General features: G+C 33.1%; 1 protein-coding gene across 4 annotated transcripts; it reads left to right on the top strand.

The window, feature by feature from the left end:
- Positions 1–3,625: 3,625 nt before the first annotated feature.
- LOC104884581 (probable WRKY transcription factor 32) lies at positions 3,626–8,578 on the top strand. 4 transcript variants are annotated; one of them, XM_010669270.4, is made up of 6 exons: positions 3,626–3,843; positions 4,077–4,151; positions 5,617–6,242; positions 6,806–6,934; positions 7,038–7,196; positions 7,990–8,578. In XM_010669270.4, the coding sequence occupies exons 2-6, from the start codon at positions 4,095–4,097 to the stop codon at positions 8,306–8,308; spliced, it is 1,290 nt and encodes a 429-aa protein (XP_010667572.1). In that variant the 5' UTR covers positions 3,626–3,843; positions 4,077–4,094; the 3' UTR covers positions 8,309–8,578. The 4 variants fall into 4 exon arrangements, with proteins under 4 accessions (XP_010667572.1, XP_010667565.1, XP_010667576.1 ...); XM_010669263.4 differs by having other exon boundaries at positions 3,626–4,151; XM_010669274.3 differs by lacking the exon at positions 4,077–4,151 and having other exon boundaries at positions 3,627–3,843.
- The last annotated feature ends 4,131 nt before the right edge of the window (positions 8,579–12,709 follow it).

The raw sequence follows: 12,709 nt of genomic DNA, 5'->3' as shown, positions 1-12,709 counted from the left end.
ATCTTGACAAGCAAAGCCCGAGTTTGTTAATTGAGATATCTCCTCATTTTACCAAGGATGTCTTGGCCTAGTGGTTAAGATTGAGGTGCTATGAACAAATATGTCACAGGTTCGAATCCCCCTTCCTTTCTTTGTACCACCTTCGTGACTCATATGGATTAAAAAAAATCCTCGTTTTCCATCCATCTATCTTAATTATGTTATCTTCTCATTTTCCATTAAAATTATTTCCCGTCTAACCAAATGGACCCCTTATATCATGTAACTTTTATATTCAGAAACTCAAAAACTGGTGCTCAGGTTGTGTACCAACAAGTGCAAGAGTACTGAGTTTTGAATCAACGACAATAAAACCTTATTCCTAAAATAATTTGGGGTTGATTAACATGAATTGTCATAGGCTCTAAATTGCGATGATTGCAATGGCGATGATTATTGTGCATCAGCCATCATGGACGTGTACTTTGATGTGGTATTGCTTAAGGATCATGTATCCGAAAATGAAGTGGATTACCGGCAGACCTGGGCATGGGCGGGCTTGGGAAAATGAAAATGACCGGTCGGCCTTGAAATTTTCAGATTTTGTCCACGGCTCGCGGGTCGGGCTCGTGCCTCTTGCGGGTCTGGCCCGTGTTTTATGTTGTTTTTTTTGAAATTTGACATTTTTAGGCTAAAAAATAAAGGAAAGGGGTGTTCGGCCCACGGACCATCTAGACGGGCTCGTGCCGGTGCGGGCCTGAAATAAAATTTCTTGACCGTGACAGGCCCACGTAGCAGACAACGGGCTAGGTCCGTCCGCGTGTTATCCCGGTCCATGCCCACCTCCACCGGCACTTCTGAAAAAATGATTTCAGTGGATTTTTTAAAACTTATTATTGTTCATATCTGAATTTTTTAGACTTCATTAATCCTTGTTATATATGAACTTAGTTGGAATTATTGACCATATTTTGTTACTTTGGATAGTGAAGAATATTATATATGTAACTCTAAGTGTATATGAAGTGTTTGCACTTTGCACCCACAAATTTCTTGATGAAATTCTTCATTATTATTATCTTATTGTTATTTTGTCAATCAAGTTTTGATTTTTGGGTAGTGAAAAATGATACTTATATATAAGCGTAATGTATATCTCTCCGTGTTACTTCCTCCGTGTTTTTTTCTTGCAACACTTTCCTACAATGGAAATAATTGATTATTTGCAAAACTTTCTACTTTTGCTTAATTTTTCATTTTTTCTTTCTCTCTATCTCTCTCAAATCACATGGGGCCCTCTTTTTTTCCCTATCTACCTTTTCATGCCCAAAATTTGCATTGTAGTTGATGAAAAAAAGTATTACAAGTAAAAAAACGGAGGAAGTATAAGAATTAAACTACTTAATCAAAATTGTTTTAAAAATCTATTTTTGACTGGATTACGATTGTTGATCACCTTTTCGACATTGACCTTTTCTTTTTGCCTTTATTTTTCAACTTTTTTAGTTCATTTTCACTAAATTTTGCAAAACACGCATACTACAATACTAATTTTCAAGGAAAAATGAAAATTTTGGATGATAATGGAGGGAAAAGCAAATAGATATTGAAAGTGTTTTTTTTCATTTTATTTATGCGTAATTAAAGATATTAATGATCCAAGAAGTTTAGGTTACATAAAAAAGTGAATGTGAAATTTATTTAGAAAGAAGTATAAAAGGTAGGTTACAACTTTTTTTATAATGTTGTTTTTGTAAGGTTCCTTTTGGCACGTATAACAATAACACATTTTCTCTCTTAGAAAACACATTTTTCTAAATACCATACTACATCCGATATTTCAAAGGATGCGGCATTTATTTTTTTGCACGCTATTCAATACACTATTTTGATCCTTAATATCTTTAATTGTGTATAAGTAAAAATTATAAAAAGTTGATATAATGAAAGTATATATTAGGCCAAAATCAAATAAGACCTCAATATATATTTTTTCGTATACAATTGTGAGGGAATATAGAATAAGGTTGGTATATGAATCGTGAATTAGTAATAATTAATTATCAAATGTTGCATCCTTATATATATATATATATATATATATATATATATATATATATAAATATATATATATAATATAATATATAATATAGTGTGTGTGTGTATATATGTGTGTACATATATAATATGTATGTATATACATACATACATACATACATACATATATACATACATACATACACACACACACACATATATATATATACACACACACATGTGTGTGTGTATGTATGTATGTATGTATGTATGTATGTATGTGTGTATATATATATATGTGTGTGTGTGTATCTATGTATGTATGTATGTATATATGTATGTATGTATGTATATACATACATATATATATGTACACACACATACACACACACACACATACACACACACACACACATATATATATATATATATATATATATAATATATATATATATATATATATATATATATATATATATATATTTATGTATATCTAAAATTAAAAAAAAGAACACTTAATAAAATTTTTATAATATAAGGCAATTCTTGAGAAGTTTGTTTTCCAACTAAAATATATTAAGTGTCCTTAATTTTTCAAAAAATATTTTATAATTTGATATTAATATGTTCATCTTTTTATAATGTTTTTTAAGGTATGATGAAAAAGTTTCTCACAAGAAGAGGCGGGGGGATTGAGGATCATTCCTTATAAGGGATAAGACTCTATCCCACAATCTCTGAAATCTAAAATGATGATGACTATAGGGCGGGGCGAGTGCACAAGATGGTACCTCCATACCCGCACCCGCATAAAATTCCCTTCCCCGCCCCACCATACATTGCGTGGGGAAATTCAAGACTCATTCTCGCCCTAGCAGGTTCATATTTGAATCCATACCCGTCCACCACCCGCATGGGTACCCACACGCGTGTCGTACCCACTACATCCACACACCACTACCCGCATGGGTATCTGCATATGCTTCGTACCCCGTCATACCCATATATTTATATTTTGCAAGATACAATTATTGATAGTATAAGTATATAAATAAAATTTTAATAGTAAATATATAAGGCGAGCGGGCGGGATGGAGCAGATATAGTCTAAAATTCACACCCGCTCCACCACCATCACGGGTAAGATTGATTTTGATTTCCATCCTCATTCAGAGAATGGAAATAGTTAGGGGAGGAAGATCCTACAGTAAATGAATGGGAAGACCGAAAAGTTAGAAGAAGAAAGGATTTTTTTTGGTTAGACGCATGGAATTAGCTATGCAATTTATTCGAACAATTATAGAAGCAAAATGGATGATTTTGTGTCTATTACCAGTTCTTCCTTTCGAGTTGAGACCGATCATTCATTTGTTTCGAGAAAAGAAAAAAAAAAATCAACCAATTCCAATTATTTCTTACCTATTGATTCTTTTTCGATCGTTCAACCTAGACTCATTCCCATTCCCTCCGCACTTAAACAAAAATAGGGCGAATCTTCTACTTAACCCGTTCCACTGCCATCTCTACTACTCCACTATTACCGGCTAGAGTGCTAATGAACATTTTTTATAAATTGAGTCACGCATTTTTTAAACACACACATATGTGTAGTTGTGTACTCTACGTCTTTGCTCAGTCAGCCAAAAGCAACCGCCTGGTCAATCCTAGTCAAACATACAAACCCACTACTCCTTCTCTAACCCCCTCTCTCTTTCTTTTACTCTCCAATTTCTCAATTTCCTGACCAAAAAGCAAAAGAAACCATAACTAATTTCTCTCATTTCTAACACGAAACTCATATTCTTCATTTCTTAACAAAAAATAAAAGTAAGCATTACAAAACCATTTCTCACTTTTTCTCTGTTTTTTTCCCTTTTAGTTTGTTTCTCTGCTCTTTTTTTATGGCTTCAATGGAGGAAAAATCAAATACCCAGATAGAAAAGAACCCAGAAATAAATACCCAAAACAAAAATACATCTGAAACTAATTTATCTGATTTAAAGTCTGAAACTTTATCTTCATCTTCTCACACTAATTCTAGTTACCCTTCTTTCTCGAAGCTTCTAGAAGGTGTTGTTATGGCGGCTAATTCTGCTCTTTCTTCTGACCCTTCTGTTAAAACTGCTGATTTTCAGGTTATTTTTATTTTTATTTTTGTGGGTGTTTTGGATTTTATAGTTTTTTTTTATATTTTTTCTTCATTTGATCCTTAATTTTGGGTTTTTATTAATTATGAATTACATGTGCCTTTTATTATTTTTGTTTTGGTACTATGTGTAATTAATGCCTAGATTTGATTTTTCATGTTTGGTCAACTTTTTTAGTCAATCTATTTTTGATAAGTAGTCAATGTTATTTTGTGCCAACTTCTTCCTGACAATTTCCGTTTGCCCATTTCTTCCGTTGAAACAGATAGGTAAAAGATTCTATCTTTCTGAAATTTAGGTCTAATATTAATTCTAGAGATTATGCTCTTTGAACATATCATTATAACCCTGCATATAAAACTATATATTATAGGAAGTACATTATTTAAATTAGATGCTAAGTAGTATTGCTTATTAGGTTATTGTTTATGTGCGAGGTGACTATGCTTAAGCTATTGCGTGAGAATTTCGTTCCATGATCAGATGTTATAGGCATGCTTTGTTTCGATTTTCGCGTGCCCGTTTTGAAGCTTATGAATGATATCACTTTATTTTCTCCCTAATGAATCATATGTACATAAAATTTGAGCAATTGGAGCAAATGTGGAGATATAGGAAAGAGGAAGAGGATATGAGATTGGGTGTTCAATATGTTTGGTTTGGAGCTATGTAGCACGGGTACTTCTTTAGGTCACGTACTCGTACCTGTACTCGTGCCCAATACGATACATATCCTGTATATGTGTACCCATTCCTAAAATTTCAAAATCTTGTTGTTTTTCGTCCCTGTACCCGAATTCGTACCCGTTCCCTTTTTCGTCTCTGTGCAACCTAGGTTTGGAGTGTTTGATAGTCGTCAAAAGGTGAGTACGCGGCTGAAGTCCACATTAGCGGATAAAAAATAAAATTTAGAACATGGCTAAAAACTTAGAAGTATATCTTAAGCATCAATGTACGTAGGAGCTCAAATTGATACTTCTAGTTGAAGTTGACATTAAGCTATAAGATTATGATGTGAGGATCTGGCAATCTAATTGTATTGTATGCTTAAAGGGCCAAGTGTTTACTTGTTGGTGATTAATGTGTAGTATATCGCAATTGAAAATATAGAACCATAAATGATCTTCACATGCCAAGTACTGGAACTAGAAAGATAAGGGGTGGTGTTATTGTATCCTTGTATGTATAGGCCTATAGGTTCTGCTACATTAACATGATCGGGAGACGTGGGTTTCTTTAGTAAAAGACGTTGCTGTTGTTAGCAACTAGGTTTTCGAGCTTTTATTAGTGATTTCCCGCAACTCATAAGGTCTAGTGAAGTAGTGATCTGATTGACTGGCAGTCATGTTAAAGTAATGAATGGCGTATTATAATGTTATTCTCTTAAATAATTCTAGTTTCAATTATTGGCACCAAGAGTTCTTAACAATATTGTTTGTGTTATGTGTAATAGGGACAGTTCGGGATGTCTCATCAAGAAGCCTTGGCGAATGTTACTGCTAAAGCAGCTCAAGCTCATCCTCAGGTGCAACCCCAAACAGAGTCTACAAAGTCTTTGATCAAACCATTGTCAAAGAAGAAAGTTGGAGAGCTTCAGATAAAGAAAGGAAATTCCTCTTATCATACGGATGAACCTCCAGATGATGTTCCAAGGACACCCATGTCAGATGTGTATGGCTGGCGGAAGTATGGCCAAAAGCAGGTGAAAAGTTCTGGAAGCTCTAGAAGCTATTACCGATGCACTTCTCTTTCTTGCTGTGCCAAAAAGAAGGTTCAGCATTTGGATGTATCTGGACAAGTCATTGATGTTGTTTACAAAGGTGATCATAATCATGATCCTCCTCAAAATGTCAAGGGTTCCAGCCGGAAGAAGGATACAACACCACGTGCTTTGAACCACTCTAGTGACTCTTCAGTACAAAATCTCGATGCTCCTCGTTCTCTTACATGTGAGAAAGAAATTAAACAATTAGTACCTTCAACTACTGAAGGCCAGGATGAGAATCTGAATCGTGCAGCTGGAACACCACCACGAGATGTTGAAGAACAATATACCAAGACAGTTGATACTACCTCAAGGTAAGTTTAATTTGATTATAAAGTTGCTAAATTTTGTTTTGAAAACTTTGTCTAAACAGCCGCTTTCTTTATGCCTTTTAAACACGCACCTCTTTTGTCTTTCCACCACCCACCTATGATCTCTCATGAAACAATATTAGGCTAAAGAAAGGACTGCAGAACTGAGAAGGGGTGCCTTGGCCCCCCCCCCCCCCCCCCCCCCCCCCCAAAAAAAAATAAAAAATAAACAAGCAAACAATTTTCACATGACAGTTTCCCTTCATACGGCTCAACATAACTAAGAATGTTGAACCTGAAGGAATAGAATCGATTCACCAGGTCATAGTCAAACAGAGCTACCTTCGCTTTTGGCGCTCCTTCGTAGATCTGGTATCTCTTAAATTCACAAAAAAACCTTTATAGATGTTTCACACCAGCTAAACAGGGAGAATCAAGTGGTGGTTCGCATGAAGATAGGTGCTTTTGTGCAAATTGGTGTCTATTTATGTTGTATGATTTAAATTTATATAATAATCTTTATTTATTTATTGATTGATTCTACTTTTTTCTATTAAACTGGTCAGACTTGGGAATGAGCTAGCAACAGTGCCAGTAGTAGAGGAGCATAGTGGTACCAGATCGGATAATTCTAACGAACTTGCCATGAATAATCCCATGAAAGAGCCTGATGTTATGCCAATGAAAAAACGAAGGTATTACTTGTATAGTTCACTAGTTGTATATCAAACCATCCTCGATTCCTTCAGTCTTTTTATAGAAGCAAACTCTCGATGTAACTCTGCATGTAATGTGCAGGATAAAAGAAAGGGGTAAGGCATGCTCTGAATCAGTATACAGAACTTTCAAGGATCCTAAAATAGTAGTGCATACAGCTGCGGATGTTGCAATGTCCAGTGATGGGTACCGGTGGCGCAAGTATGGGCAAAAGATGGTTAAAGGAAATCCACACCCTAGGTATATTCATCTTTGACACACTTCTTTTTCGGTTGGATATACTTGAATGCTCTAACTAGTTAAAATTACCACATGCGAAACCATTTTTTCTCAAAGTGCTTTGATGAAAAATTTCCCTGTCCTACGAAACTGAGTGCATTTAGAAATGACAACTCTAGAAGATCCCATAAAAGTAAAAGCCTGCAATAAGTGGGTAACTCATAGTCCAATTGTGTTGTCAAAGAGGACATCGAGTTCATGTTAGCTCTGCTGCCTTCATGGTCACATTTTCCAATTTTTTAGACATTACTCCTGATGAAACTCTACAAACTTGAGAGAAAACTCTTTTATAGGTTACTGGTTTTTACCTTTAAATAATACCTCCCTCGCTCCTCTAGATCAATACTTCTATTAGTTAGCTTTGCTTTCTACCAATCTCTTTTTTGCAGCAATGTTGTTACTAGACTTGATCATGCACTATAATAACTAGTTTTTCAATTACTAAATTTTTTCTTTTGGTCATTTTCAAAACATTTTGGTCTGTTCAACTTTTCTGAGCTGCTGATAAATTGGGTTTTCAACTTCAGAGTTCTGTTTCTGCATTTCATTGCCATGTAGCCAGAAGATTGTTTTGACTTGATATAATTGGAAATTTACCTTCATTGTGTTGGATTGTCAATCAAAAGACTAATAGTTGAACCTTTAAAAACAAAATGGTATCACATCCAAGAAGAATAATAAGTGACAACTTGTTTATCTTACTCATTACCTCTACTTATCTATCTAATATAAATCAAATCTGGTTGGTTGTCAGGAGCTATTATAGGTGCTCATCTTCCGGTTGTCCTGTTCGCAAGCATGTTGAGAGGGCAAACGACAATTCAACAGCAATGATAGTCACTTACGAAGGAAAACACGATCACGACATTCCTACTCCCAAGAAGCAACATCATGCCTCCCCAAATTACTCGCCTGTCTCTGGTGCAAACACAGTGTTGGACAAATCAGAAAATGAGCCCAGAGATATGGTATCTGATCTCGGGGAAGAGAAGACTTCAGAAGCAGGCGGAGATAAAGTGTTAGAGTCTGCTCGAACGCTGTTGAGCATCGGGATTGAACTTAAATCTTGCTGATAGTTAAGTCTGAAACTCAAACTAAGAAATTTGGCAGCTGGAAAAGTTTATTCCATTGTTAACCTTGTACATAGTCTGGTTTACATACTACTACTGGTAACTTCTATATTGGGCTGGCTATACATCTGGGTGGTTTGAGATTTGAGCATATATCATTGAACAATACTGTTATTATGTTTTCTAAAATTATTTTACTTAGGACAGATAGATATATAATAGGAAACTGTTATTTTAATTTGGATTATCTATCTAGTGATACCAACTTCATCTCCCCCTGTCCTTTTGCCCCTTTTGTTGTCAGACTAGAAAATAATGTTCAACAAATTAGAACATCTGAATATTTTGCTTTTTTTTTTTTTTTTATACATAGGACAATAGCAATATGTCAATATCCTAATATTGAATAGTAGTAATTAGCCTTGAAGTAGGGTTTGGGGATCCTTAAATGTAGCTCAATCTATCTCCTATAAGTCCTAACTAATCAAAAAAAAATTACAAAAAATTATTAAAAGAAACGGTCTAATTTTAATATAAAAGTAGATTTAGTCGCTAAATGAATTAAACTAGTCACCGAAAGAATAGGCTACTTCTCTTTTTATTATTGGGCTTATCATTGCTTAATTTTAATTTAAAAGTAGGCGGTCTTTTATAAGAAAAAACTCATAGTTTTAATATATGTGGATGGCACTTTTATAAGAAAAAATAGTATAGTACCAAAAATAATTGCATGCCCAAACTTTGTAGAAAGTTGATTTTCTTGAAAAGTATTATACCATAAATCGATATTCTAAATAAAGGACGACGTTTATAGCTCAATAATATTATTCATGAAAAAGATAATGCTTATAGCTTAAAAATACTATTCGTCATTTTTTTTGGAAGGTTTAAGTTCATATATCAATGTAATTTTCAATATCTTTAATCTATCAAAAGTTGATATTCCAAATATACTATTCGTTAAAATTGTTGAAGGTATTTTGAATACATAAATTGAAGTAAATTTAATAAAATGTCACCTAATATTATGTTTATTTTTAATATTAATAGTTTAATTGCTTTCAAATTTAGATTTTTAATATAATCGAGAAACTTCACTTAAAAAAATATTTTCAAATCAAGGGAGAATATATTCGTGTAAACATAAGACGGATACATTAGGAAACTATTTCTTTGTGTCTTTATTTTCCATATGATAAGACCTCTTAAAATAAAACAAAAAATTGAGAAAATCTTTCGCGTGAAAAAGCAAGAAATATAGAAAGTTTCCTATTCTTTCATCTGTCAAATTTCCAGTAAAGCAAAAACACAAGTTTCCTTATTGTACTTAACTTTGTACTCTTTACATACAATAAACTTACAATTTGTTACATAAAATTGGAAACAAAATAGGATTAAGACAGGTGTAATTATCATATAATTAGTATAAGACATAAAGAAGCCTATTCCTATTACCATTCGGTTAATTCTTGGCCTTTAAATAGTTAAGCTGCGTGCATGAAAAAATAGCAAACAACAACGCAGAGAATTTCAAGATCAGAGAGAAAACACAACCTGAGTTTAATTTGTTTGTTTATACTGCTAAATAAATCATCATGGATTTCCGAAAGCGTAAAACAACAACATTACATAAAACAACAACAACAATCATGAATTCATCAAATAAGAGACACAAAAACATGCTTGAAGCTCCGATTCAACCATCTATGGTAGACTATCTTCCTACTGAGATTATCACCGAAGTACTTGCTCGTGTCGCCGCTTCTTCTGTTGCTGATTTATTTCGTTGCAAATTAAGGTTCAATTCCTTCGTACTCATATATATACATATATGCGCTAATACTTCCTCTGTTTCGTTTTACATGCAACAAAGGGGTACTTTTAAATCGCCTTATGTATGTATGCCTTGTTTAAGAGTTTGAGTTTTGTTTTATAGGATTTCCTAAAATACGGTAATTTTGTATTAATTTAATCTTATGGATTTATAAAAACATGAATTTGTTTCATATAAAATGGATGAGTCACGATATTTAGACACTTATTACATACGAATGTTTAATTAAGTAGCTAAGTGTATCTGCAACTTGTTATTAATTTGGTTCTCTTTTAGTAGTAACATAATTCTAACATGATGATTTACATGTGATCCTATATTAATAGTTGTAAAGCACTTCATGAGATTTCTGGAGAGAAGAAAGTCCTTCAACAAGTTTCCATTGAGAGCTTATTTTCTCGTGCATGGAGACGTGATGACAAAAAGAGCTCCTTCTTTACTAGGTGCGTGGAGAGCAACAATCCTGAAGCTCTTCTACGTCTTGGAATGGTAATTATTTATCGAATAATATTTATATCTATGTACTCCATCAGTTCCAAAATATTCTTCCTATCTTAAATTTTTCGTTTTTAAAATTCTCGCATAAAAGACAGAAGTGTTTCACTTGTTTCCGCTGAACGGGGGAAGTATAAAAAGTTACTGATCAACAATGATATACTATTTTGATATTTCAGGAACAATATTTCAGCCACATGATGTTGGAAGAAGGGTTAAAGAATCTGGAAAAAGCAGCAGAAGAAAGAAATAAGGAGGCAGCTTATGTGTTGGGACTTATTTTAGTTTGCAGTGAAGAAAAAGAGTGCAAAAAGAAGGGTGTTGAATTGATTATGAACATATTTAGGATAATTGGAGGGAAAGGAATTGTAGAATGCAGGAAGAAATTGCGAGATTTGACGAATTCAATCTGGTTAAATAACAAAATAATTGCCGAAGCCAAACCAAAGATTTCATGCGCCATGCAGCAACATGATGTGAAGATTAATAATTGGGAACGTAATAATTATTATTTCGAAGATGTTGAGGATAATAATGTGGTTTGTGAACTTTGTAGGTGTGATAAAGATGTTAGATTCTTTCTATCAATTGTTCAGTAACTAATATTATGTTATGTAACTAGGGTAATTATATATAATGCAATTTTAATTTCTAATAAGTTATATATATATGGTGTATTGCATATAACAAACTTTGTTCAACCTAAATATATTTTTTACTTTGAGCATAATATGTTTTATACTTTTAACATATTTTGAATGTTATGAAAACCAGGGTTAAGTGTTTGTAATCAAGAAACTAGTTAATTAGTAGCAGCAAAAATTAATTAGCTTGATGAAGATTTTAATTGTTTTTCTAAAAGAAAGAAATTATAGGATATTTTCCTTTTAGCTAAAAGTATAAGAATTTGAATCCGAAATTCTTTTGGAAAGCTTTCTCATTGCACTCATTTTCGGTTTCATAAATTATTAAAAGAGACGGTCTAATTTTAATAGTAGATTTAATCACTAAGGCTCCGTTTGGTAGGGCGTAAAATATTTTCAGTGTAAAATGATTTTCATGGAAAACAATTTACAATGGAAAACATAATTCCAAAATTAGTTTTCCGTTGTTTGGTTCGATGTAAGAAAAATGATGAAATGAAAGAAAAATGAAAGGGAAAGTAAGGAGGTAGTGAGAGAAGTGTACAAGAGAGATAAGGAAAATAGTTTTCCCTTCATTTTGAAAGGAAAATGGTTTTCCATCATTGGGAGAGTAATTTTACCCCAAGGGAAAATGGTTTTACACTCTTTTGCCAACCCAACAATGTAAAACTGAAAATAGAGGAAAACAGTTTTCCGGGAAAACGTTTTACGCCATACCAAACGGAGCCTAAATGAATTAAATTAGTCATCTAAAGAAATTAACCTAGTTACTATTGGGCTAATTCTCTTTTTAATATTGGGCTTACCATTGCCTAATTTTAATTTAAAAGTAGGCGATCTCTTATAAGACAAACTCTTTTGATTTTTGTATACATTAAAGGGTGGTCTTAAGTCTTAATCTAAGGATAAAGTGGATGCCATAACCACCTTGCTATTTTATATGAAGTTATACATACATCAATTTCAGATCAATCTTCTGTTTGAGAAAATTGGATTCATATCATATATGCCTACTTGTATGATTTCACATTCTACTCCAATTTGGATCCTACTATATAAAGGAACATGATGTATTTAGACCTGGCAAAGTCGATCCAAACTTAACTGATCTCGACCCTGAATTACTTGACTTAAAACTTAAAAGTAAAAGATCCTTCATTTTACTTTGAATATGAAACCCTTCATTGCTTTGAACCCTTGTAAGATGTACCCTTAATTCTTATTTTATATGAATCTTTATATGATATTTCCTCTATTTCAAAATAGTTGTACCGTTTGCTTTTTCGCTTTTGCCAAGACGTTTTTTTGAACGTTAATATTTCTAATTGCGTATAAGTAAAAATTATAAAAAGTATATATCTGAAATCCTCGTATTGAGACGATTAACAAGATCCCACTTGACTATGTTTTTTCTTATATAATGGTGAGAGA

This window comes from Beta vulgaris, chromosome 2 (genome assembly GCF_026745355.1).
Source record: "Beta vulgaris subsp. vulgaris cultivar EL10 chromosome 2, EL10.2, whole genome shotgun sequence".
NCBI lineage: Eukaryota > Viridiplantae > Streptophyta > Magnoliopsida > Caryophyllales > Amaranthaceae > Beta > Beta vulgaris.
The sequence above is the reverse complement of the archived record's forward strand: the minus strand, read 5'-3'. Positions and strand labels throughout refer to the sequence as shown.